The 27,955-nt window shown below is 38.1% G+C and overlaps 2 protein-coding genes across 12 annotated transcripts in view; both read left to right on the top strand.

Moving 5' to 3' along the window:
• The window catches only part of LOC148126908 (uncharacterized), a 262,825-nt gene that overhangs the window by 3,817 nt on the left and 231,053 nt on the right, over positions 1-27,955 (top strand). The gene's annotated exons all lie outside the window — the stretch shown is intronic.
• Positions 187-27,955, top strand: G3BP1 (G3BP stress granule assembly factor 1). 11 transcript variants are annotated; one of them, XM_087924257.1, is made up of 14 exons: positions 187-272; positions 1,636-1,684; positions 4,447-4,572; positions 10,186-10,299; positions 14,154-14,235; positions 15,417-15,590; positions 21,069-21,159; positions 21,783-21,876; positions 22,406-22,610; positions 23,431-23,532; positions 25,213-25,324; positions 25,727-25,852; positions 25,976-26,085; positions 26,900-27,955. In XM_087924257.1, exons 3-14 carry the CDS (start codon positions 4,547-4,549, stop codon positions 27,104-27,106), a joined length of 1,443 nt encoding a protein of 480 aa, XP_087780383.1. In that variant the 5' UTR covers positions 187-272; positions 1,636-1,684; positions 4,447-4,546; the 3' UTR covers positions 27,107-27,955. The 11 variants fall into 11 exon arrangements, with proteins under 11 accessions (XP_087780383.1, XP_087780381.1, XP_026552423.1 ...); XM_087924255.1 differs by having other exon boundaries at positions 22,403-22,610; positions 25,955-26,085; XM_026696638.2 differs by lacking the exon at positions 1,636-1,684.

Genomic DNA, 27,955 nt, shown 5'->3' with positions numbered 1-27,955 from the left:
TTCTCATCCTCCCCTTAACGCTATTGGACTATTTTCTTGCCATTCTGGAAGCTGTCCATACCCTTTTTGTCTTGTGACCTATCGATCTCCGAGACGGGAACTTGGCCGACAGCTGATTGGATATGGGTATGCAATAATGTTAGGGTGCGCGACGGGTATATTTACCCGGCGGCTGAGCACGCTGTTGCGTGAGGTGCTTTCCGTCTCTCGTCGTGCGTGTCTGCCTTGTTCGGAGTAAAACCTCCTCTCGTCCAGCTCCGCCTCGCCCTCAGGTTGGTTTGGGAGGGTAGGCCGGGTCACGTCCTTCATAGGGCTGCAAACGGCTCCATCGTCACCATCACCATAGATGCGCAGGGCCCGAGCGGCGGCTGCGGCGACGACGACGACGACAGCGGCGGCTGCGGTCCTCCTCCCCTTAGTTCCTCACTGCGGGTTTGGGTTCTCTCGGACTCTAGGGCCTTTTTTCGGGTCCAGAACGGGGCGGAGGAAGGAGATGCCGCAGGCTGCTTCTGAAGAAAGGCGGCGGCGGTGGGGGGGAGATCGATCCTGTTCAACGGCCCTGGCAGGCGCCTTGCGGCCGAAGGGCTTAGAAGTCTGCCCGTCGGCGTTGGACTTAGCGAGTGGCGGAATGAGGAGGACGCGGTGGGGGTGGGAGGGCCGGCAACGAGGGAGAGAGCTTCGTCTCTCTCTGCTCCTTTGTAATACGTGCCTGCAGGAGCGAATCGGCGGTGTTAGCAGGCCCGGCCGGCCAAGGGATGTGAAGGACGGGAGGGTCGGCCTAACGCACGCGCGTGGCCGGGCAGGATCGTGCTTTTAGAGTTGGCGGGGGTGGCACTCTTAAGCCCGCCCCGGAGATGGTAGTTACCGGTGCCAAACCTTCTCTGCCTCCCCCTCTTGTGCCCTGAGGTGGGAAAGGGGGGGGAGGTGGCCCCGCGCCCTGAATAGCTCAGTGAAGGAGGTACCTGAGCGGGTCTGTAAAAAGCCGCGGGCCTGCCAAAGGGGAGGAAGCGGGACGCTAAAGGCCGCCGCGGCTCTTCTCTTTCCGATTAAAAAGAAAGAAAGGACGAAAATCCGCGACACTTTGCCATCTTCGGCGATGTATGGTAAAACGAAAGAGACGTGAGATGGCCGGTTCTTCTTTTTTTAAAAAGAAAAAAAAACCGTAGCAGAAATAACCAAGTAGAGGACAATGGTGTCCTTCAATTGCGAAGACAAAAAAGAAAAAGGAGGCATTTGATAAAAGGGGGCAGCGCTGCAAAGTGAACCAAGGTGGCGGCAGCTTTATTGTCCATCTAGGAGCTTTGTCTGTTGCCTCATGTAATTGACAATTTCATTCCACCTTCAGCAGATCTAACCTTGTGTGTGTGTGTGTGTGTGTGTGTGTGTGTGTGTGTGTGTGTATAGATGTATATGTATGTATGGTATTCTGCTGTATTCAACTATAATGACGAGGGAAAACACCCGAACAAAGCTAAATACCATACATATAAATACCTGCAAAAACTTAAGAAAACATATCTATATCTATCTCTCTCTCTCTATATATATATCTATATATCTATATATATCTCTATCTATCTATCTATCTGTCTATCTATCTATCTATCTATCTATCTTTTGATCTATCTTTTGCAGGGCCAAGAACCAAGTTCTCCCTTCACCAGGCCTGTTTGTGTGCAGATAGGTATGTGCAAACATGCACAAAAACCTGCATTTAAAATCATAGACATGGATTTTTCCAATACTTTTGAGCCTTTCACGTATCATCTGTCTTGTACTTTTAACCCCAGGAGTCTTTAACAGAAATCATTCATATGTATGTTCACTTGGCAATAGAAATCTGGGATGAACATTGTAACTAATACGTAAACTGTGTCAAGTGGGAGCTTTATAATCTAATGCTGAGTTAGGCAGGGTGTAGCCATGTTTCCAGTCAGCGCTATTTTTGTCTTATTGGCAGCATTACCTTTAGGAAGTGTAGCTGGATCTAAGTTTTATGTGTATGACTCCTTTATAACTTAATATTTGGAAGCTGAAGAAGTCATGGTTTGAATGTAGTTGAACACTGAATGTAGTTCTATTAAACTCAATAACACAATTTTTTTTTTTTGGAATGTCAGTTATGTTCCCATAAGTTAAAGACCACAATGAAATATCCTAATGGGTATTTTGACCTTTGTACTAGTGTCACAAGTGATTCTTGGAGCCTGATATGGCAGTACTTATATACTTCTTATTCCAAACAATTTTACCTTTTCAGAATTTTGAGTATATGAAAATGTTATTTTTCCCTTCCATGCTTTTTAATATTCCTCTTATAAGGAATGCTGTAGGTGTGTGTCATAGAACTTCTTTCACAGAAAAAAGTTCTATGAAGCTTCAGACTATGAGAAGATTAATTTTTATATGAAATAATAGCAGCAGGAACAAATGTAGCTTTGCTGGGTTTGGCAAAATATTTTTAGGGTTAAGCAAAAAAACCAGTTCCCCTTCCTAACTTAAAATAAAGGAATAATTTGTATGAAGAGAACAGAAGAAAAGTTTTCATGCATCTGCTTGTGGTATAATGACTTGGTAAGTAGTTCATGTAGCTTTTCACTGAGAACAAGTTTGAAAGGAGCAGTGGTGCTCTAAATTGCTCTTTTACTAACTTGCCACAAAAAGATGTTAACTTCTATCTCCAACCGGTTGAGGAATTGTTGTAAATTCACACATTTTTTTCCTTGATTGGTTAAGATTGGGGCATATGTGATAGCTTCTTTATGAATAACTGTAGAAAGCTACAGTACCAAATTACAATGGAATTTATATCCCTCTTGCTGGCAAAGAGTTTTATTGTGAATTTCTAAATGTTGGGAGTGTGTTGCTAAATCACATTCTTTTATTTATATTAGTATTAGAATTTATTAGTATATATAACCAAGGGAAAGCCATGGGCAGGACATTTCTATGGTACATTTCAGTGTGTAGTGGGAGAAGGGTTCATAGTGGAAGAACTGCCATTTTGTCAAGCATGTTGAGTTGTTCTAGTGAGGATGAAAAGAAAAGTTTTTCCTTCCTGACATGTCTCTTCCTTTGATAGCAAACAGAAGGAGAAGCTGAATATTAGTATCCCAGAGTAGTTTCTCCTACTCTGGCATAAGATTTGCAAATTTTACTATTTGCAGTTTTACTATTAGAACAGTGGCTGCAGAGATGGGTATTACTGCTTCTAACCTAAGGACTTCCATAGCAGGTTTGCCTCACTGATGGTTTAATCCTGTAGTTTATGTTAAGTGTTAAAATGTCAGAGTAAAAATTAACTTAATAATGCATTTTAAGAATATTCCCTTCTACAAACAGGATTGTTCACAGTGATAGGGAATATATGATAACTCTTAGCACCTAGTGCTCAATGGGAAAGACTCTTAGGTGTTTGGTATCTGAAGGGCAAAGTTCCCCAATCCATAGTTAAATACAAGGTGAATATTAAGCAGTGACATAAGAGGCTCAGTACACAATATGTAAATGTTGAATAAAACAAGTACTGTTCTGATTATTTGAAAAAGCTAAAATTTAATTGGTATTGGCTAAAATGAAAAGTGGTTAACCTTGGTATCAGATGTTATTAGTTTATAAATAACTGCTTTTAATGATAAATATTAAATATAAACACATTATTTTTTGAAAATGCTAGAATTAGCTCATCAGTGTTGCTGTCTAATTCATAGAAATCGGCATGAGCCATTGCACAGTTTCAAGTTGTGTGCCGGTTGCTCCCATTCCTGGATTGAGAGGCTCTGCTTATGATCGCTCATGTTCTGATCAATGTACTGCAATGCACTGCACATGGAAGAATATCCTGAAGCATCAATCTGGTGCAAAATGTGATGGTGTAGGCAATTACATTTTTCTTTGGCAAAACCAAGATGCCGGTTTGGCTTTTAAACCCCTTCATGCCATGGGGCATACTGTTTGAAAGACCACCTCTCCCTGATTATCTCTGGCTGCCCAGTCAAGTCTAGCAGAAAAGGTATATTATGAGTCCTATCTACAAAAGTGTTACATGTGGTAAGTCCCAGGAGATGAGCCTTTTATGCCTTGTGGAAGTCCCTCTAAACATGATTGGACCAGTAGGCTACGGGGTCTCCAGGAAATGGCTGCATTGTCTATAAAACATCAAATCCTCTACTAGTCTGTAACATCAAGTCAATGTGTTTAATTCTATTTTTTTAAAAAAAAATGTTTTTATTAGATGCTGCTCATAGTCACAGTTTGTGATATTGGCAGCTCTATATATACAATGAAATAAATGAAGTTATTAGTGATAGTTATGTAAATTTCAGTTTCTATTTGTACGTCCTGCACTCTTCTTTTTGAGTTCCCTACATGCTATTGAAAATTATTACGCTAAGAAGGACTTAATCCATTTCTATCAGTTTATATTGTCTTACTCTCTGAATCCAGGTTTCACCATTTTTGGTCACCATGATTAAAATGGGATGTCTTAAAGAGTGACAACAAATGTTCCCAGATGTGAAATTGTACAGATGGATAGATGATGTAGATGAATGCAACTGAAGAAAATGCAGGGTCAGTTTAATTGAGTCTTTTATAATTTTCTCTAATTCTGTTGGCAAATGTACTATATAGTATCCATTACATTCGTCCTTGCTGGATGGTCAAAATATCTAAGCAGCTTATGAAAACTATTTTACAGTTTTAAAAATGTGGCAACAGGAAAATAAAACCCAAACTATTGCATGCCAGACTGAAAAAGGTTCTATTAATTAAAGGTTGTGGCTTGAAAAATAATATTTCAGATAAACTTCTGGTGGGTATAATTCTTTTACCTGTAATATCTTACTGTAAATTATTCCCATGCATTTGGTGATAGGAGTACCTGCAGATTATGTGTATGAAGCTGAATTCGCTGGAGTCTTCTGGAACATTTCACTCTAGATGTAAAAGGCAGATCCATTCCTTCCAGTTCTTTGATAGTTGGTGCCCAAGTATGGTCTTTTATAATTTTCTAGTTACATATATTGGAATTTCTGACTACAGTAATCCTCAATTTACAACCATAATTGAGCCCAGAATTACGATTGCAAGTCATAGTGGCCATTAATCAGGTCACCATGTGACTGCCTAATTTTATGATTTTTTTTTTGTGCTTGTAGTTATACCCATGAGCATTTTTCACTAGAAATCAAAAATAAACATTGGAAACCAGAAAAAATGCTGAAGGACCGTTGTAAACAGCTATGCATGTGATCAATTGCCAAGTGCCCAAAATGAGACCACAAGACTGGGAGGGGCATGTGTAGCTGTGGAAACTTTTTGGTGGTCCATCGTAACTTCAGGCAGTCACTAAGCAAGGTCGATCTATATAGGATTTTTCTGACTGAAGGGAAATACAGAACCAGATTTTGTTGCTATGCCCATACATTACTAAAACATTGTTTAGAGTTATGAAGGGATAAGGAAACAGTGCTGAAATCTAAAGACAAGATTTGTGAAAGCTACCATGTCTTATTTTCCCTCTCAGTAATGTTCTTGATTACTGAGGGGGAGAATGGGACAAGGTAGTTTTTAAATAATGGAAATTGGACAATTTCATATACTCCTGTCCCTTCCACAAATAGAAACAGTAGTTTGGTTCTGACCTGATTAATTATGTATCCTAATTGGTTTGGAAAGTGAGATGAAATATATCGCTTCAAATATATGAACCAATCATGAAGAAAAGCACTTTTCTCCAAAATAGCTTCAGTTACCAAAATTAAATATGCATTACTATGGCTTTTCAACGTTTCTACTAAGAGGCGTTCTATAATCATTCTAATTTGACCAAGTGGGAAGCAAGTGGATGAATTCTCAGTAATATTATTTTCTGCACTATATCAGAGACATGCAGCTCCTGGCTTCCCAACATGATCCATGTTGTCAGTCATTTTGTGAGAGTGCTCACAACGTGATCTTCACTTTCCAGAGACACTGTTTCCTCCCCCCCCCAAAAAAAATAAAAAATAAATCAGCATTAATAATTATCATAAAAAGCATTTCTTTAGGGACTTGCCAACCTGGTAGTGTCCAGGTCTGTTGAGTTACATTTGATAAGTTGAAATTAATAAAGCTGGAGTGTATGATGCAAATCCTCTTCTGTGGTACAGAACCAATATCCAGATGTCTTTGTACTGAATGGCATTATAGTGTCCTTATTTCTAAATTGTTTATAAATCAATTTAAAAAATTTAAGGGTGATTTTGCTTATTAAATTTAGTTGCCACTTATCTTGCCATGGGGCTACTCCAGATGCTATGAGACAAGGCTCTTCTGGATCCTGAAAGTCAGAATTCTGTGATTAATGGGATTCACAGTAGGTTCTCTCTGCCTACACGAATAGGACAGGCTTGATTGGGATAAGATAATTCATCAGATAGCTTGGACCTATGCCATTAAGGGCTTTAAAGGTTATAACAACATCTTGAATTTCATTCAGAAGCAGTCCGGTAGCTGATGAAATTCATGGAGTATAGATGTAGTATGAGGCCATCTTAAGAATCCCCCAAGTCCCAAAGATGATGGAATTCTGTGGCCCAGTTTAAGTCTATCTTGTAAATTTAATGAAATAGGTTAGAATCTTATTTGCTACGTTGAGTATAGCATTATGTTATAGAAATTTTTAAGATGGTAGTAGAACTTAATTTGATTGTAAGCCTTTCAGTTACAGGAAGTCCCTCAGTTAAGAACATCCAACTTAAGGACAAGCCCTAAATACAAATAAGTTGCCTATTACTGAAAATGGCAGATGGCATGGTGTTTCCTCATGCCCATAGTATGATGAAGTTGTACAATGCTTTTAAGGAACCACTGAAGCAATGTGATGTTTTCATCAGTTTGTGAAAGCATTGTGTAGCTTCAAGGTTTTGTCACCACCCAAGAAAGGACAATATTGTCTGCCATTTTTAGTAATACATAGTCTGTTTGTAAGTACAAATTCTAACTTCCAGAATTTGGCTTAAAGACAGAGTTAGGAATGGAACTCATTCTTAACCTGGGAACTTCCTATATATGTATTCTATTCTGAGAGCACATGCTATCAGTGTGCTAGTTTATATACTGGATATCATGGATTTCCTTTCTACACAGGTTTAAATCCCCAAAGTGGATTTTTATGAGCCATGGTGGCACAGTGGTTAGAATGCAGTATTGCAGACTAACTCTGCCTGCAGCCAGGAGTTTGATCCTGCTGGCTCAAGATTGATCTAGTCTTCCATCCTTCTGAGGTTGGTAAAATGAGGCCCCAGATTGTGGGGGCAATAGGCTGACATTTGTAAACTTCTCAGAGAATTCTGTAAAGGACTATGGAACTATATAAGCCTACACGCTACTGTTATTTACGTTAAAAAGAAGCATTACTGATGGGGTCATCACTTATTAAGTTTTGAAGTTCTGCCACCAGGTTGAATTACAGTAGATGTGGTTCTCACTTAGTGACCACTCAAAATGGTATTGAACAAGTGGCAGTTATCATCCATCCTTATACTCCTGTTGATTGCAGCATACTTGTAATTGCATACTTGCAGCATATTTGTAATTGGGAGCCAGCTTCTAGTTACAACATCTGAGTGTCCAGATTACCATTTGTGATCTTTGGTGGCTTCCTACAAGCAAAGTTAATGGGGAATCCTGCAGGAGGTTACCAATGGTGACACCCTCACTTAATGATACACAGTCATTTGCTTAACAGCAGCCATGAATGGTAGAATTTATGTTGCTAATCTGTGCAGTCATATGTTGCACTTTATGACTACATCACTTAGTGATGGAAATTCTGGTCCAAATTATTGTTTGTTAAGTGAGAAATGGCACCGTTTCTTTTTTAGGGAGCTCTAGAATATTCAAGATTTAATGAACATTCTTTTCATATTAACCTGATGCTTCATAATAATTCATTCTTGACATTGTAAAGTTATAAGATGGGTTTTTTTCTTTTATATCAGAACCCAATTGCTAAGCATGTTTCTTTCCAATTTCAGTTTCCAATATCATATAACCTATTATATCTGATTCCTACAATACAATGGTATTAGTTCAAACTAAACTGTCATGCATTCAAGTGATTTTAAGTAGGCATTTAAGCTGTTTAGCTTCATTAAATATTAGTTTAACAAAGGCAGACTTTTATACATGAACTATAATTCATAACTATAATTATTCACAAATCATTTATTTTGGTCAGTGTTGCCTTGTATGGGTCTTTGATAATAGATCTGGACTTCTTTGCTTACACACAATAACACTACAATAGGATAGTTCAGATATAGAAGCCAGGTCAAGCACAGATCCGGATTTCAACTTGCCCTAGCCAAATCTGTCCTTGTAATATTGTTACAGAACCTAGTAACCTAGTATCAACATGGACTGACATATTTCCTTTTTCTAAAATGATAATATTTTTGTGTTTTTGCAAAAGAAAACATGGATATGTAGTTCAACCAGGTTTTAGGATTTATTACATTAAATTGTTTTTTATATTGTATAATTATTTTACATTGGTTTCTGAGCAAAAGAGTAAATGGGTAACAGTTTGAAATGCACTGTCTAAAAATAAATCAATATTATTTCAGCCCTTTAGATGTTGTCGTTGACTTTAGGATTGATGCCTCCAAGCAGATACTCTAGAATTCATTCAGAATATTAATATTTTTTGTCTATTTATTTAATTTGTGTAGCCCAGATATCTCACACATGTGACCCTGGTTGCCTCACAAAGTTTTTTTTAAAAGCATAAGAAAAAACAACAGTAACAAAAAACAACAGAAACACAATTAAAAATAATTAACCATACAATGTAAAATGCAGGAGAGTATCATCCAGCAGCTTTTAAACAATACAGCCATCTTAACAGTTCCATACCTCCTGGATCCCTAGATTAGAATCATGTCTACAGGTTCACCCGAAAGGCCAGTGAGCTAAGGCCAGTCTAAACTCAGGGGCAGTGATGTTCCAGAAAGCAGGTGCCAAGGTAGAAAAGGGTTTTGTCTTGAGTGCCATCGGATGAAACTCCCTAATAGGCAGTATCCATAGTATTATCTCTTCTGCTGAATCTGATGGTGTAAGTAGATGTAACCAGGGAGAGATGGTCCCTCAAATAACCAGTTAGTAAGAATACAAATAACTGGTTAGTGAGAATACTATGTTTCATATACTACTTACCCTAATCAGCATATCTGTGGATAAATAACTATAGCTATTTACTTGTATAATAGACAATTTTCTTACATTTATTTATTTACATTCACTGCTAGTATTTCAGTACCTCTTGATGTTTGCTAGTCCTGTTTATGTGTGTGTTTGATAGGAAAATAATCAAGATGATCTTTCTTGCATCTGAATGTGGTTCACAATGAGAAATATATTAGCATTTGCCATGAGAGCTTTTATTCTTCTTATATAGTTAATTCACGTGGTTAGCCCTCTAAGATTTTATCCAGATTAATGAATGTGAAAAGTTTAATTCTTTCCATGTGAGCAAATTATATTTTACAAAGAATACTTTTGTTTCGATGATAACCATTTCTATGTGATTTTGAGATTGGGTAACCTATTATGGCAGTAGTATATATTTTCAAACTTTGCTGGTAAAGACCATCAAAGTGGTCAGATCTCTGATAGATGGCACTGTTTCACTACCTAGGCAAGATAACTTTGATCAAAATATTGATAAAAATGAAGCATCTATTTAGGTCTTTTTGTGTGATCCACAGAAAGGAGAGGAAAGTATTTTGCTGGACTTTTCCTGAAGAAAAGAGATTAATTAAGAATTGATCTGTTAGATGAGGTGTAGATGAGGTAAAAGGAGACCTTTTGTCGCTTTAATGTATATTCTCTTTAGTGTATTAGAAGAACTTGAATGTGTGATAACTTTCCTTTCATATGAGATCTTTTTGGAAGTTAGAGATAACTCCTATATTTCAGGCTGAATATGCAAAGCCAGCTTATAGACTGAGGATTGTCATGTGCTTAAGGACCCTAAAGAGTGCTTGGGAAGAAGAAAGTCATTTTTTTTATATCCCTGAATAGTGCTTGAGTTTTAGGATAATTTAATAAAATATGAAATAAATGATACATTAACTTAGCCAAATTTAACTTGCTAGACTTTAGATGTATTCAGATTTTTATGAAGATTTTGGCCTTCAGTTTTCAGTTGACCAAAGAAATGGTGATGGAGAAGCCAAGTCCCCTGCTGGTTGGGCGGGAGTTCGTGAGACAGTATTATACTCTGCTGAATCAAGCACCAGACTATCTGCACAGGTACAGTTTTCAACTTACCTTTGAAAGCTTTTCTAACAATACATTAACCTGTTCTTCTGTTTGATATTTGCATATATCATAAACCTTGTGCTTCATTCCTTTTTCTTACACCAGCTTCTTATCATTACTTTTACGTTTTTAGCAATTTGCCTATGGCATTAAAGAACAAAACCACCCCTTAAAATTTGTTATTATGCAAGCAGATTTCTTATCTACATACTTTTTCTGTGCAGCTTTCAGATATGTTCTCAACAAATTGGATAATTCTTTGATGCAGATTTTAAAACGAACATGAACTGCTCCACTCCTTTCTACTACAGTTAATCCTAGTCTTATAGAATTAGAAATGTTTATTGGCCAAGTGTGATTGGACACACAAGGAATTTGTCTTTGGTGCCAATGCTCTCTGTACATAAAAAGAAAAAAATACATTCATCAAGAATCATAAAATACAATACTTAGTGATAGTCATAGGTTACTAAATAAGCAATCAAATCATACTAGGCAACAAATTAAACAATATAAATCATAGAGATACAAAGCAACAAGGTTATAGTCATAAGTGGGAGGAGATAGGTAATAGGAAGGATGAGAATAATAATAGTAATACAGTATTAGTAAATAGTTTGACAGAGTTGTGGGAATTAGTTGTTCAGCAGAATGATGGCATTTGGGAAAAAAACTTGTTGTTGTGTCTAGTTCTGATGTGTGGTGCTCTATAGCATTTTGAGAGAAGAAGTTGAAACAATTTATGTCCAGGATATGAGGGGTCCGTAGATGTTTTCACAGCCCTCTTCGTGACTTGTGCAATTGGTTTTTCTGCAGTTCTAATTATCCGTGAAGTCTCTGTCTGTCTTGTTTGGTTGCAGAGCCAAACCAGACAGTTATAGAGGTGCAGATGATAGACTCAGTAATTCCTCTGTAGAACTGGATCAGCAGCTCCTTCGGCAGTTTGAGCTTTCTGAGTTGCTGCAGAAAAAACATTCTTTGTTGTGCTTTTTTTATTACATTTTTAATGTCCGTTTTAAGTCTTGAGATATGATAGAATCTAGAAACTTGAAGGTCTGTATTGTTGATACCGTGTTATCTAGTATTGTAAGAACAGCCAGAATTGGGGCCAAAATGGCATGTCAATTCTGGCTATTCTTACAATACCAGACAGTTAAGTAAAGCAGTCATTAAGCGAGATGTCATGTGGCTGCCTTGCTCAAAGACCACAATCCTGGCACTTTTGATTGTGATCATTAAGAGACAATCACTGATTGTGATAATTAAGGGAGAATCATGGATGTTAAGCAGATGCGTCCCAGGTAAGGAATGCGGAGGTGTTTCAGAGGGATGGGGAATACCCTAGGAGGTCTGGTATTCAGCTGGATCCTAAAGGGAGGCAGAAAAGCAACAATTTTTTTTCCTGAATTATTCCTGGTTCTAGCATGTGTAGCAAATGGCTGCAGGAGAAGCTGCGTCCAAAAAGGAGGCAGATGAGCAATGAAAAGAGTATGAAAGGAAGTTAGCAAAGGGAATGAAGCACCTGTGCTTTGGCTACTGTGGCTGGCTGCAAGTGTCGTGAAGGACTAGGACAGAAGGTAGCTAGATGAGCCCCACAGTTTTGGGTTAGCTTGCTGCCCTGCAAGGGTAGGGTAGCAGGGGCAAAAGAACATAGAAGGGAGAGAGTCAGGTGAGTGCGGGAAAGTTCCAGCCTCCCCTGCATTCGTAAGTGTAGGCAAGGTAAATTTTGATCACATGACCAGGGGATCACTGCAACAACTGTAACTTTGGGTATGGGTCATAAATACCCTAGTTCAGTATTGTGACTCTGAATGGTCATAAGTAGAGGATGATCTTTATCACTTTTATTAGGAAAGATACTACATTGTATTTTAGATGTACTGTTCTGTGAAGTAAGATGCCTTTTTTCAAAAATCTCCAAATTCTAGAATTCCCCTCAGCTTTATACCAAGGTAAAAATGGGGATAAATTGTTTTGAAATTTGAATACTAACCAGCCTAATTTGCATTTTTGTAACTAATATGCAGATCAGAAGGAAGCTATCGTTCAGGGTTTTTTTATCTCGTTTGTTTTGTTACACTTGATGAAAAATACATTAGGAGAAATTCATAAATAATACCAGAAGAAGAGAATATATGTAGCTCAGGGTTGAACTGTGGAGTACTTGTTCTGAAGCTTGGCTGTTTGTTTGCAAGCTTTTTGCTAGCAGACTGAATACTTATTTCTTCACTAGTAGAAAGGAGAGGGATTTACTCTCTGTTTATATACTGTACTGCTCTTTCAGTGTTGGTGGGATGCTACTTTCTGTTTGGTAACTTCTTGAGTAGGCTGTTGTTTACTGCTTGATTGTATGTCTTTAATAATCACATACGTTGGAAATAGATATGTAGTCATGTAATTCATGTACATTTCTTCATGTTTGGATAAAAGCACCAATTTTGGGGGGCATTTTCAGTAGCTTATTTAGAATTCAAGTTAACAGGTACCTGGATGAAGCAAACATGCAGCTTCATATTTTAAGTCTGCTATGTTTTGACAGAGCAAAAGTTGAAATAGGTGTTTTAGTCTAGTGGAACAAAACTCAAAAGTGATGTAAGTATACAGACAGTATGAAACAATGGGAATTTGAACAAGTCCTTTTCTTCATTTTTTATTTCAGTCACAAAGTGATGTAAGTATACAGACAGTATGAAACAATGGGAATTTGAACAAGTCCTTTTCTTCATTTTTTATTTCAGTCACAAAATAGGTGAAATGGCAGACCATGCTATTCAGTTGACCTAATTACATATCTAAAAATAATTTCTGAAAATAATAGAATATTTCCCTATTTTAAAAAAATGAGAGAAATGTAATACTGCTCTCACTTGATGATGGAAAATCAGTTCTTTAAAATTAGAATCTGTTACCAGTGTCCCTGGTTTTTTTTCCCTCCAAGCTTGTTTAAATAAACATTGAGGCACACATATTAACAGGACAAACAAAGCAAACCCCACTATAACATTTATTTCAATTAGGGACTTTCTCGGTCTGAAGATTTCCCTTCCTATAAAATACGTACGCATGTATTATTTATTTTAAATTCATCACCTTATGGGCACTATTTCCCCACTGATTTCAGCAAGATTATATTACAGATTTTGACTCAGAATTATGCTTTATCTTCTTGGCACAAGCCAAGGTTGATCTGTGCTGATGCTTTAGTTTAGACTGCAAGTAGCTGTTGTATTTAAAAAAAAAAGAATGGTGGGTTCTGGTGCCTCTTAATTACATGAATTCATTATAACATACAGCAGTAAGATACAAGAGCTTGCAAATAATGCTTAACTAAAAACCAGGAAACAAGCAAAAACTAATCAATTGCATTATTTCCAACTTCAATTCCCACAAACTACTTTCTAATAGAATTGATGGAATTTGTAAGTTTTATATTTTAAATTGTATAAGTCTGATCCAGATAAATTTCCTGCAAAGAGCTGGAGGCTTTAGATACTAAACAACTTAAAAGGGAGCAATTAATTGAAAGTACTTAGAAGAGATGTGTGAGGTTAATGAGCTTATTTTCCCCAATTTTTAGTTTTTAAAGTTTCTCTTTATTTTTAGTTTTAGTTTTTATTGTGACAAGCCTAAAATAATATCAACATTCCTCCTCCATTTCTTACACATGGGAAGTGACAGATATTGAGCCTTACCAATATTTATTTGCAGAAATTAGTTTGGTAAATTGTTGTTTATCCATAGATCCAAATTAAATGAGCCTATATCTCTTGCTTCATGCCATCAGATAAAATGTTATGAAAATGCTCTTGGTAGATTGAAATTGTATATAAATTGTTGTCTCACAGATTTTATGGAAAGAATTCTTCATATGTTCATGGTGGCTTGGATTCCAATGGAAAACCAGCAGATGCTGTTCACGGACAATCTGTAAGCATTTGTAAAGTTATTATGTAAGATGTCTAAAAAGATAGCAGTTTAAACTTGCAAATTGATTTTTAGACTGGGATGTGGTGATCAGGACTTCGTATTTGATTGGGCCTGCCAATAACAAGATGACATCAATTATTCTACATTCTTAGGCTTTAAACATCAGTATAGTCCCTGAGTGTCTTTTGGTTTTTGCTATGTTACTTTAGTTACTGCATCCTTTTCAGGGACTTGGTTATACTTTACCTTGCTGTAGAGAATGAATTGAATATAGTGGCACAAATATATAATTTAAATAGGAAAGCTTAAACTATATATTTTTTTAAAAAGATGATTTGGTTAACAGGAATAAATTTGGTCTCTTCTTTTTTAAAAATACTATGCTTATATTTGAACCTAAAATGGATAGTCTTCTGTTCAGTTTAGATCATATATGGAACACAATATGGTAGAAGTGGTTGGGAGGGGTTAAGAGCAGGAAAAAGGCAAATCTTAGAGTTGGGATGGCGAACCTATGCCATGCATGTCGGAAGTGGCACACAGAGTCATCTCTCTAGGCACGCCAGCCATCACCCATTACACTTCTGGGTTCCACATGGATGCAGGCCAACTGGTCTTCACGCGTGCAGGAGCGCTGGAAACCAGAAGAGCAGCTCCCCAGAGTGCATGCACACGCCGGCCAGCTGGTCTTTGTTTGTGCGTGCACATTAGAAATTGGTAGACCAGGTGGCCAGCACACTTCTGGTTTCCTGCGCTCCTGCGCACGTGCTTCAGGAGCTGCTCTTCTGGTTTCCGGCATGTGTGTACTAAAGGTTAGCCACCACTGGCTTAGAGTCTTCCTTTAAAACTATAAATCTGTGGCAGCAGTGAAAGCTGGAGAGTCTTTTTAAGGTCACTATAAATGCATAGGACAGGCCCAAAGGGATGGCTGAGGAGGAGAAGAAGAGCTAGGGAAAGTGAAGGTAGCGGAAGCTTATTTTTTAGTGCAGAGATCATTACATTAAATCTGGAATAGTGAAAATGTACTGCGTTTTTCTACTGGGCTCCTGGCAATCTAAATGAACTTCCAGAACTCAATGATTTGTTTTGGATTTAAAACAACCAACATATTTCTTGTTATGTACACGTCCATACTTTCATTATCCCAGTGTATTTTTCCTTTTCTCAATTTTATTCTTTAGGATATCCACAAGAAGGTGTTGTCACTGAATTTTAAGGATTGCCGCACAAAGATCCGCCACGTGGATGCTCATGCCACTATGAACGATGGTGTTGTTGTACAGGTCATGGGTGAGCTGTCAAATAACACTCAACCAATGCGGAGATTCATGCAAACTTTTGTCCTTGCCCCTGAGGTATGTAGCCAGGGAAATACTTGTCTATATTTTTGTATTTTAAATATTGCTGGGTTATTGTAAGATTTTTTTTCGCCATAAAAAATCTGTCTAACAAATTGTAGATAAGAAATCTCACTGCCTGGCTTTTACCTTCTAAACCAAAAAACTACATTGTTGCCAGGATATGTTTTGTAAGGTGAAAAAGAAGAGAGAAATAGGGAATGAAAGAAATTAAAGGGCATGATTTAGGAAAAAAGGGAAGGAAATTAATTAAATCTAGTTTATTCCACTGTTCACTGTATGAATTTATACTTCTCCATCTTTGAAAAAATCTTACTTGCATTTTTTCATCTGTATATCAATTCACATTGCCTATTGTTCTGTATATTTCTAATACTTCTTTCTGCATATTTTACCAATTCATTGAATTCTAACATTCTTAATCTTCTCTTTTTATTTAGATATTCTTTACAGATGTGTTTTGCACTTAATACTCATTTCAGTATTTTTTTTCCAAACAGTCATTTCTTGAAACAGACTTCATACTATTGCTGGCATTTTCAAGTCTTAAAATTTTTGTTTTCCCATTTTTAAGAAACTTTCTCTCAAGATATTTAAATTTGTCTGCTTTTACTTTTAACCTGCATGTATAACTTGTAGTTACTCTTTTTATTCAGAAACACGTGAAACAAAGGAATGTCACATCCCCTTATTCCAATCTTGTCATTGGGGATTGTCTGGTTGCAATTTACAGCTGGAGACAAAGTGAGAAAGAAATTGTCCAGCAGGTTCCTTTTGCCATACTTTAGATCAGAATTACTATACCTCTTAAGCTTCAAAGACTCTGTTGGAGTTACTTTGCTTACTATTCTGATACTCCTTCCCCAATCTTCCTGCTGCACTCTTCTTTACATGCCAGTTCCACATATCTGACTTACCCATCTTGCATGCTAAGTTCCCCAAATACTAGGTGTAGCTCCTCAGAAAATTGACGTACATATAACCTTCCAAGACCAACATTGGAAAGCTCAGTTTTTATCTACTGTCAGGAAGAAGTTCCTTTACCTTTAAGTTGCCTTTAAAGTTCCACTACCAGGAAGCAGGTGATCTTAGTGGCAGCATTCTTTGCTGGTGAACTATTTGCACTTATATAAAGTTGCTCGGTTTCTTCATGAACATAGGCCAGCCATATTTTATGATTTTTCTAGTTAACAGCACGGAGTTTAAACTCCCCCCTCCTCTTTTATGCACTATTATTTCTTGCAAGAATTTTTTAATGCATTTTAATTCATCCAGTGGCCTTTTCACTTTATTCCACAACACATCCTTTTTGTATTTCCCATTGTTATGAAACTTCCTATACTTCTATAGCATTCTGTAATAGTTTTGGTCTTCCAAATAGCTTCCACACATCATTTTTCCTTTTACTTCAATTCTGTTGGGAGATAAATCTGTCATCTAATACTTTTTTCATGTAACACTCAAACTCTTCCTCTAGTCCTCTTTCCTTCACTTTCTCTTTTTTTAACTTCATTTTCTTCCATGTTCAAGTTTCTCAAGATTATTCCTGACAAAAAAGTCTCACATTTGGAATCTTCCATAGCTTTTCTGTTTTTCACTAATTATCTCAGTATTTTATCATAAAAGGCCAACTATGCTTTTAGATTCAAACTTCTTCACATGCCATATGAATGAACAAATAGACTTGTGTATAGCAAATAATTTATTACAATTCACTAAGGAAAAACAATATTGTCGCCAACTTAGAAATTCCTATTTCAATAGGCACCAAGAACAATTACTTCGACACCAATTCATGCTTCCTAATGTATATTTAAGCCTTTTCAGTTATTGTTAAATCTGTAAATTCATATCCACGCATGTAATCTCAGTTCTATTTCACAAGGTCACACCACCTTCATTTTGATCTATTTTTTCCTTGCTCGCTCTTAGTTTTACACAATTTTTTATTTACTTGTTTTTTTTTTAAATAAACTTTATTACGGTCACAGACCAGCAATAGACAAATTCACTGTTTGCAATAGTGTTAAAATATATTATTATCATCAATAACAATAACAACAATAACAACAACAATAATAATAAGCAATAATGTCCCAATAATAAAATACATGGTATCAAACTTGTTCTTTTTTTAAATGTGGAATCTTTCTTAAGGCTCTGCTTGTTGACAGAAGACCCACAAATGTTAATTCCCATTACCATTTTGAACCTTTCCTAACATTTTTTAGGAAGAGAAGGAGAGAATAGATTAGGTTACTAACCATAATTATATCCTTGGCACATTTTGTCCATATGTCAGAAGAAAAGTATTCACACCATTCTAAATAACATTTAGGGACTGAATTTCAACCTAACATACAGTTTCTCATATTCATCAACCAAGTATGTTCTGACCCACTCAGGCTGTTTCCCTTTTAGTGCTGTCCTGTGAATCCTGAAGTAGTACTCAGCAATTTCAGCTCTTGAGATTTTATTCTTAATTTCTTATGTGTAATCTGTTTCTGTAAATCAGACCAAGTTATCTTACCTTTCTAGCTCCAGACTTTAGTTGTTAATACACAAAAATGTACTATCTTGTTGACATGTAAGGAACATTTTGGCTGACTAATAGTATATGTGGCTAAAGTCAATCTTCCTATCTAGCAAGGCAAGCATATCACTATTATCACAAGAGATCAAAAACATGTCCACCATATTACGATAAGATTTAAGTCTGTAATTTTTTTTCTGGCTTGTAATTTTTTTTTCTGTGATGCTTGTCCAGATTTCAGTGTTAGATTAGTATTTAATCACATTTATATCCTGGTTTTTGTCCAGAAGCCTCTTGGAACATTCTTCCTTTTCTAAGGACTAGACAGACCACAGCATAGAAGATAACTGTAATGCTTTATTATAGTACACACTTTCTCCAACAATAGGCTGTTGCTCTGAGTTAACTCCATCCTTCGAGGCTTTACAAGGTGATGTAGCCATGTAAATAAGTCTTTATTGCTTAGTCCTTACAACAGGTAAAATGGAAACAAGCCATGATATCCTTTTTAAACTACTTGCATAGATAGATACGTAAAGTATATGTGCAACTACTTTTTGAAGAGAATCTCAAAATACCAACAGAACACAATCAAGAATTTACAAAACGTATAATCAAAATCACCAATTGCTAATGCCTAGACTTTCTAACAAAGCAGTTTCAAACTATGCATTTATAATACATAAAATTGTATATATTTCAACACTTTCTTTTCTCAGTTTAATGCATACATTGCAGCAATATATTTCAGATTGATAATGATTGAGCATTACTTTGTTGTCATAACAATTCTTGGAAATTTATTTTGTCAGTGTTTATTATTAAAAGGATTTCCCCCAATGAATGAAGTCTCTAAATGACTTTTAAAAAGGAGATGTGAGTAGAAAGTAGGTGTCAGCCCCTTCTAGTAAAAAGCAAGAGACCAACTGCCAATCTAGTTCTCTTTTGGACCCCTTTTTATGACTTCTCTACTTTCTGACAGAGTTTGAAATTTTAATTTTTAGATTATTATTATTTGTAATACCATGATGAATAGTTGAAATAATGTAAAAGAAAACAGTAACTTCTCTGGTATTAGTTATATGAATTTCCTTGGGCAGCTTCAGCAGTGGCCTTTGCCCCAGGAAAGTGGGGGCATACAAAATATATGGTCATGGCTTTTCTTGCAGAAATGCTGTCTAATCGAAAAGTACATAAAATACCAGCTAATACAGGGGTGGGATTCTACTGGTTTGGCCTGGTTCTATAGAACCGGTTGTTACCGTTCCTGGTAGTTCGGAGATCTGGTAAATTGGGCCTCTGGCTGGCCCCGCCTGTTGCCGCCAACTTCTCCGCTCCCTGCCCACGCATGCGCAACATCGTGCACATGCGTAACAGACTGTAGACTGCTTTTGCCTGCCCACAAGATCAGCCATTGCTGCCTGCCTTCTGCGTCCCTGCCCAATGTGATGATCTCCCTGGGTGAGTGCAAGCCCTGGTTGCCTTTCCCCCACTACTTGCCTTTTGTTTCGCCCCTTCCCTCCCCCCACCACCACTTGCATTTTGCCACCGCTGCCAGTCGCCTCCCACCCCCGCCACTTGTATTCTGCTGGGGAATATGTGGAGAGATTCCTGTTGGCTCTGCCAGGTCAGCGGCTGCTTAACTCATCTGCTGCTCCAGCTGGGAGAGCGAGGGAGCCTCTCCTGAGAGCGAAAAACTTGCAAGTCCCCCTCCCTTCAGAAGAGCTCCCGTGCAGCAGAGAAGCATCCCTCTTTGCTGCCTGAGAGCTGTTTCCTTCCAAAGTTGCCACCTTTGGCCCCTCAGCCCCATCCCAAATCAGCTGAGTCCGTACCAGCCTGGAGTGAAGTTGGCCTCTTTGAGCTCTCTCACTCGCCACCAATCCCTGCTGGAGCCTCCGGACAGGCTCGAGTGATCTCAATCCTTTTCAGGGAGCTGACAGCACGGCGCGGTGCCAACAGCTATGGCAGCAAAGAGGAGGGCAGGAGGTGGCTTGCAATACAGCCCTTCCCAGGGGGTGAGCTTGACCTGGGTAAGGAATAAATAGGCAAAGCGAAACAAGTCAGCCCGCCTGGCTGTCAATTCAGCCATGCTGGCTGGGAGAAAAGAGAATGTTCTTTTCCCCCTGGTGCTCCCATGGGTGGATCCTGCTGGGGGAATGCCCCGCCATTGCCGCCCTGGTATGCTCTACTGCTGCCAAAACCGCTCAAGAAAACTCTCTGCCACTGGTGCAGTTCCGGGACACGCCCACACCGCTCACCTTTTGCAGCAAAGGCCGCTGCTGAAGCTGCCCAAGGAAATTCCCTACTATCCGTGCAGTTCCAGGACACATTGCAACCTCTCTCTCTCCCTCAAAGCCGTGGCTGGGCCAAGCCAGCAAACTTTCCTTGGCGCTGTTCGCTACTTCTTTCATTTCTTCTTTTTGGAATCCAGGCTAGCTGAACAATCGCCAGGTGCGGTGAAAGCGTCCCTTCGGGAGACCCTCCTCCTCTTCCTCGTGACCGGCGGCTAGGGTGTGGGGGGCACATGCGCAGGGAGACGCTCCTCAAGCGAGTGCTAAAACACAGTAAAACCGGGGGTGTGGGGGGCAGCTGCTTGCTTGAGGTAATCAGTTGATTAAGTGAATCTGGCTTCCCCATTGACTTTGCTTGTGAGAAGATTACAAAAAGTGATCTCATGACCATGGGATCAATGGTCATAAGAATGAACTAGTTGCCAAGCATCTGGATTTTGATCACATGATCTTGGGGATGCTGCAAAGGTTTGTAACTATGAAAAATGGTCATAGGCCACATTTTTCAGTGCCGTTATAACTTTGAACGGTCACTATAGAAACTGTTCTAAATCAAGGATTTACCTGCAGATGATTTTGGGATGACAGAATGAAATCAAATATAGGTGAGCAAACTACTGAATTTTATTTTTCACATTGTATTGTCTACAGGGATCAGTTGCAAACAAGTTTTATGTCCATAATGACATATTTCGCTACCAGGATGAAGTTTTTGGTGACTTGAATGCTGAACCTCCAGAGGGTGAGCTCCAAAACTTAATTTCATGTTTATGACAGTGGTTTTTTTTGGGGGGTGGTGGTGGTAGTTAATAATTCCTTTAAATAGTGAAATGGCCAAATCATGACTTGCTTGCATAATTTAACGATGTCTTTGAATAATAAAAAGGTAGGATATCTTTCAAGTCTTAATTAATTGTCCATGCTGTTGTACATGATAGCATTATACAAGTGGTCACTGTTAACCTTCTGGTGATTTTACTTTTTAGTCTAGTTTACAGCCCTGGGAATCCCTGTGTGACTGCTTAGGTATAAAGCCTAAGTGCAGCACCTGTTGATATTTCCAAAGAGGAAGCAGAACTAAAGTTACAATAATACTGAAAATCAGTGAAAAGATATGAACTAGAAAAAAGGATAATACTACCAAGAACTGTATCAGGATTTTGATATGGATTTTACTATGGATGAAAACCAGAGCAAACCTGAACCTCTTTCCCGTGTGTGCATCTGGCCACATTATTATCAATTAAAATGTGCATATACAATTTATACACATATTTAGTAAGTTGTGAAAGATTGAATGAACATTATGGAGCTGTCCTTAATGTGTACAAAGTAGGATGCAGAGTTGTTTTTCTCCCTCACCAGAATCTGAGGAAGAGGCAGAAGAGCCTGAGGAAAGGCAACAGACTCCAGAGGCAGTTGCTGATGATTCAGCAGCTTACTATGAACAGTCTGTCAGGTAAATCACCCGGACACTCCAGTTACCCTGTTTTTTGTTGCTCTAGCTGAAATAAAAGTTCAGTTCTCAGAAAATCCAGTCCTATCTCACTTTTGTTTAAAAGTTGCCTCTCATAGCTCTGCTGACAGATAATAGAAAGTTCACTGTTAATTTTAGAGTCAAATTTTCACCATTCATTAGTAATTCATTAGTAATTAGCAATCTTAGAATACGTAAACACCTATCAATTCTTTTCATTTTTAGAAATAATGTTTTTGAAAGTCATATTTTCCATATGTAGTATAAGGAAAAGAGATTGAATGATTTAAAAAAAATGTTTTAAATGATGGACATATTGCTGATTTTATCAAAGAAAATGTTTTTGCGTGCCAGTATAGAATTGAATTAAATTATTATATTGAACATTTTTATAAATAACTGAACATTTTGTAAATACCCCATAGTGTCGGGTTTAGAAACAGTGAAGATTCTGTTATTGAACTTGCATAGACAAATTGCTGACTATAATAAAAAGGTCTTTCATCAGCAGCAATGATTTGGAGGAACAGCTTGAAGAACCAGTTGTAGAACCAGAACCGGAACCAGAAGCTGAGCCTGAACAAGAGCCTGAAGTAGAAGTTCAAGAAGAAAAACCTGACCTAGTGGTAGAGGAAGCAGCTCCTGAGGAAGCTATTGAGAAGAGTCCTTCTCCAGTTCCTGCAGATCCAACACCTGTTGTACAAGAAGACTCTAGAGTAATACAAAAATGTTCTCTTATGTTGTCTTTCCATAAATTTGTTCTTTTACCTTTTTTTTTCTTTTTAAAAATGTTCATTTGCAAGAGGATCCTGCAAATTATTTTTCTGGCTTTTAGTTCCCTAAAGTTGCACCACTAAATTAATTAACTGTTAAATCTGTTTTTAATGCTGTGTCACCCAATCTAATAATACCCTTAAAATAAGAGTATGAACATAAAGCACTACCAAAATCCTTACATTTTTTTTCTTTATAGTTATAAGTTCTTTTACTTTCAGCTCATTGATGAAATGATAACATCTCCATAGATACCAGTGGCAAATTTATCATATTTCTGGCAACCAACCAGTGGTTGAAGAAATTTGGAACAGCTAACTGCAATCCGTTACTGTGACCTACAGTGTGATAATGAGCTTTCTCTTAAGTCCTATTTGCAGATAAGAGATTATCGTTATAGAGCACAGAACTGTGTAACGTATCATGTCTTTGTTATAGTTAGTCATTTGGCTGATGGAAAGCTCTCCATAGTGGGGAGGAACTCAGATGTAACCATCAATATTTGTATCTAAATGTAGTATAAGAACCAAATGTCTATAAATCTTCCCATTTATGATTTAGCTATGCAAGTTTTATTAACTATTGAGATAATTTGAAAGAAAAATTTAAATGGTCACAAATATTAAATACTGAGTGTATTCTTGTCATGTAAATAAATGAGACTGTGTACCAGTGGAATTAAAAAAGTAGAAGTTGAGAGGGGCATCTTTGAAGATCATAAGTATCTTGTACAGTGTTGTTAATAAAGCTGTTTTTTTCCAGACATCTTCATGGGCATCAGTGACCAGTAAGAATTTACCACCCAGTGGAGCAGTTCCAGTATCAGGCATACCACCCCATGTTGTCAAATTGCCTACATCACAGGTAGGAACCACCTACCAAATTCATGCAAGAGTATCAACACATTTAATGCAATCTAAAGATGCCATGAATTTACAACTAATTTGAATATTTAGCACTAGTTGATTATTGTTTATGGAGTGTTCAGCATAGGTGGCAAATGGCATTCTCCTTCCTTAAACCAGCAAACTGCTGAAGCTGCACAGTGTTTTCATGAATACTGAAAAACACTGAAAATAGGCTGTCTATTAAAAATATGCAGCTTTAGCAGTTCATGAAAACATTGCACAACTTCAGCTGTTCATTGGCTTAAGTAAGGGGAGTGCCCTGTGCCACTTTTAGTAATTGGCATCCTTGCTAAGTTATCTGTAGGTTGGATGTTCTTAACTCGGGGATTGCCTGTACTTGAAACACAGTATTAAAAGGAAGCAGTAATGGATTTCACATCCATTTTATTGGCTCGCCCACTCCCAATAACATTAGTCTCTTTCTAAAAATTTTCAGGAGAAAATTTGATCAAGAAGAATAGGAATGGTCTTTTTTTGTTTTAGTTAAAAACACTAGGCTCTAGAGCAGGGGTCTCAAACTCAATTTACCTGGGGGCTGCTGTAGGCAGAGTCTGGGTGAGGCTGGGCCGCATAAGGGATTCCACAAAAATGACGTCATTTCCGCTTCCACGTGACGTCATTTCCGCTTCTAGTCTCCTCCTCCTCAGCCATACAGAACAAACAGGCAGAGAAGGAGGAGAGCAGCTGGCCAGTCTGGGGAGGCTTCTTGTGCTGCGAAAGAGGCGGCTAATGATCTCCGGCTCTGCTCTGCTTCTCCAACATCCGGCGCTGCCCTGTTCTATGTGTCAGGCCCAGCAAGTCCGAGCAGCCGGCGCATAGAACAGGGTGATGCCAGACCATTGGAGAAGCGGAGCAAAGCCAGAGATTAGTAGCTGCCTCTTTTGTCACAGAAAGCTTCCCCCAACCAGCCGGCTGATCTCCTCTTCCTCAGCCATACAGAACAAACAGGCAGAGAAGGAGGAGAGCAGCTGGCCAGTTGGGGGAGGCTTCTTGTGCTGCGAAAGAGGCGGCTAATGATCTCCGGTTCCGCTCTGCTTCTCCAACATCCGGCGCCGCCCTGTTCTATGTGCTGGCTGCTCGGACTTGCCGGGCCCGAATGTTAGCCACAATGAGGACCGGCGGGTGGGACTTCCTTCGGAGGTCCATTCCCCCTGTGGGCCACACTAATATTATGGTTTCATATCACGGTGGGGGCACAGGTTATCTTCCTGCGGGCCGCAATTGGCCCGCAGACCACGAGTTTGAGACCCCTGCTCTAGAGGGTTTTGCTTTTAGCTATATAATTGTCTCCTAGCCATACATTTGGACTTGTTTTCTATTTTTCTTCAACCCCCTCATAATTTTGAAGAGGCACTGCCACATTAAAGATTAAATGCAACTGTCTATTGCTATTCTCACCAGAAATGGATGAAAAATACTGTGGAAAGGAAGCATTTGTCATCAGTGCTTCCAACTCAGTATAGCTTCTTTAGGCTTCAACGGCAAGTGTGTTAAGTGAAAGAAAGGGATTAATTTTCTTAATTCCATTTTTTAAGCTTGTTTTCCGTCTCTTCCACAGGTTCCTAATTGTTACAGTCAGAATAAATTTTAATTTTGTTTGTCTTCTGTACTCATTTTGTGCTGATACATTTTTCAGCCCCGTACTGAATCTAAGCCTGAATCCCAAACTCCACCACAGAGACCTCAGCGGGACCAGAGGGTGAGAGAGCAACGGACAAACATCCCACTACAAAGAGGCCCTAGAACAAGTAAGAAAACCAAATTCTGTATTTGGTATATAGAAAAATTGTATGGTGGTGATATAGTATGGTTTTTAAAAGGGAGTTCAGTATCGAAATAAAATTATTAAAACATCCCAACTGCTGCGCTTAAGTTAAAAAACGCAAAAATATTTCTTAAAGAGTTGGAAAGAATATAAGACCAAATTATTTATATGTAGACCTTTTATTCTACTTCAAAGGCTTTGGTAAGATGCCACTTGCATGTTAACAATGAAGCCTCTTAAATAGGAATAACTGGATCAATTGTTGTAATTTCACTTGTCTAATTAATAACCAGCATTTCTTTTACTGTAAACAAAGATTAAGATAGACGCTGTTTCATTTTCTTTAATATCATGATATTCTTACACCACAATTCTTTTATTTAAGTCCGGGAAGGAGAACAAGGTGACATGGAAACCAGACGGATTGTGAGGTACCCAGACAGTCACCAGCTCTTTGTAGGGAACCTTCCTCATGATGTTGATAAATCAGAACTAAAGGACTTCTTTCAAAGTAAGCTGTGAACATTGCTTTTCTATTGGTTGGAGCTTGCTATTGGTGGCGGTTTAAAAGTACATGCTTATTTTCACAGAACAGTCTAATGTATGATCAAAGAACTTGCAAACTCTCTTGCAGGCTATGGAAATGTTGTAGAACTGCGTATCAACAGTGGAGGAAAACTGCCTAACTTTGGATTTGTGGTATTTGATGATCCAGAACCAGTTCAGAAGATCCTTGGCAATAGGGTACATTAAATTCAAATTAATAAAACTTTCAAGTGATCTGGTCATGTTGAAATTGGCTAAATATCTATCCTTTTGAAATAAAACAGAAAATATTTGTATTAAAAACAAAAGTTAATCACTGGAATGCTTCTGCTTTTATGTTGGCAAATGATTGCTAAAGTGGAATTCACAAGAGTGGTACATAGCTACCGTAGTTAGATTATTCTGCATTAATTTGCAGTAGTCATTTAAAATAATTATGAAATATCAATTTCATATTCTATAATTCTGAAGAATTTTTAAAAAAATGCTTATATGTTAGGATAGTTGGGTACTTTTTGAAACCATAAATAGTAAATGTGAGGATAGTTCATCAGTTTAATGAATAATTTTGATAGCTGGATTTCTTGGACTCCACGTACAAAATTGTTCTCTTGGATTTTCAGGAAGCCCTGAAGGACAGAATAGGAAATACAATAGCCCATCTCTCCTAAACAACACTCGATTATATGTTGAAATAGGACCAATCTGATTGGCAGGGGAGCATCCAGTGTTTTTTCGGTTTTGCACAAGAGCTTCATGAGTAATCTGAACATATTAAAAAAAAATACATGGACTACGGAGTGGTTTGAATTCACAGAAACAACATATATCTATTTTGAAACATTATCTTTTAGCCTTTTGAAAGATTAAATGAATTAGGTTGCGCTCCCCAGAAAGAACCTGGTGAATCTAGTGAGTCTTACTTCTCAGTAGACTTGGATTGCAATTCTGTTGTTGACTGTTCTGAATGGTTCTCTTTGGTCTCTTGATATTTCTCTCTCTTCTCTTGCAGCCAATCATGTTCAGAGGAGAAGTGCGCTTGAATGTAGAAGAGAAAAAAACTCGAGCAGCCAGGGAGGGTGATCGTCGAGACAACAGACCCCGTGGGCCTGGTGGCACCCGTGGGGGGCTGGGAGGTGGGATTCGAGGCCCTCCACGTGGAGGAATGTCTCAAAAACCAGGATTTGGCACTGGAAGGGGCATCGGGCAACGCCAGTGATTAACGGATGATGAGAGGAGACAAACCCTTCTGCAGATTTGTGAATTTCAGCCTTGGGTATCTTGGAATGTGGTCCTACCCTGTTATAGACTGCTACGTTTGATACAATTTTGGCTCATTTTGTTTGTGTTTGGTTTTGTGATTTTTCTTCCTAGTCCTTGTCCCAGATTCCAGCTTTGTGGAACAATATTTCAGGAAAAGATGGATTTTAGAAAGAATTACCAAATCCTTGCTCGCTCGCTGCAGACATATGGACTGGATATATATATATTTTTTTGGTACCAGTGATTTTTCCTAATGGAAGTGTGGCGCTTTTCTTTTTTCCTTACTGACGTGAGGTGCGCTTTAGTCAGTGGAATTACCCTTTTTACCTGCATGTGTTCTGGAGCCTATAGGAAAATCTAGCACCTGACAAACATTTCAAGGGCAGGGAAATCCGTATACCCCTTGGGAGGTGGGGTCATAGGACCTCTTCGTTCCCAGTCTGGAGATGTTGCTGTTTGGAAATCGACGTTACCCTTTTTTTTTTTTTTTTTTTGTGGCGTTGTAAAAGTGGAATAAAGGGTATTCATAGAATATTTTCTTTTGGTACATGATCACGAAAAGGAATTCTCACTACTGTTTTACCACTTACAAGGATTGTGGGATAGGTTTTAAATGTCTAGAACTTGACTCTTTAAAACACTCTTCCTGAACTTGTAAAAAATTTTTTTTTATTGAAATAGGGACTTTTTCATGTTTAGTTTGTATTTGTATTAAAACCGAAACAAAATTGTTGTGCCTTCTATTTATCTCTCATTCCAGTCTTGGCAAATTGTTAAAAAAATAAAAAAGTATAGATTTGCTTTA

Source organism: Pseudonaja textilis, chromosome 2, assembly GCF_049901715.1.
Source record: "Pseudonaja textilis isolate UNSWEBS1 chromosome 2, rPseTex1.2, whole genome shotgun sequence".
Taxonomy (NCBI): domain Eukaryota; kingdom Metazoa; phylum Chordata; class Lepidosauria; order Squamata; family Elapidae; genus Pseudonaja; species Pseudonaja textilis.
The sequence above is the reverse complement of the archived record's forward strand: the minus strand, read 5'-3'. Positions and strand labels throughout refer to the sequence as shown.

Bases quoted from the DNA above. Each gene is read 5' to 3' on its own strand.
- G3BP1 (XM_087924254.1), top strand. From the start codon at position 4,547: ATGAATGCAACTGAAGAAAATGCAGG. The intron at 4,573-10,185 runs GTCAGTTTAATT...TTTGGCCTTCAG, and splicing joins GCAACTGAAGAAAATGCAGG to TTTTCAGTTGACCAAAGAAA. The intron at 25,325-25,726 runs GTAAGAAAACCA...CTTTTATTTAAG, and splicing joins ACAAAGAGGCCCTAGAACAA to TCCGGGAAGGAGAACAAGGT.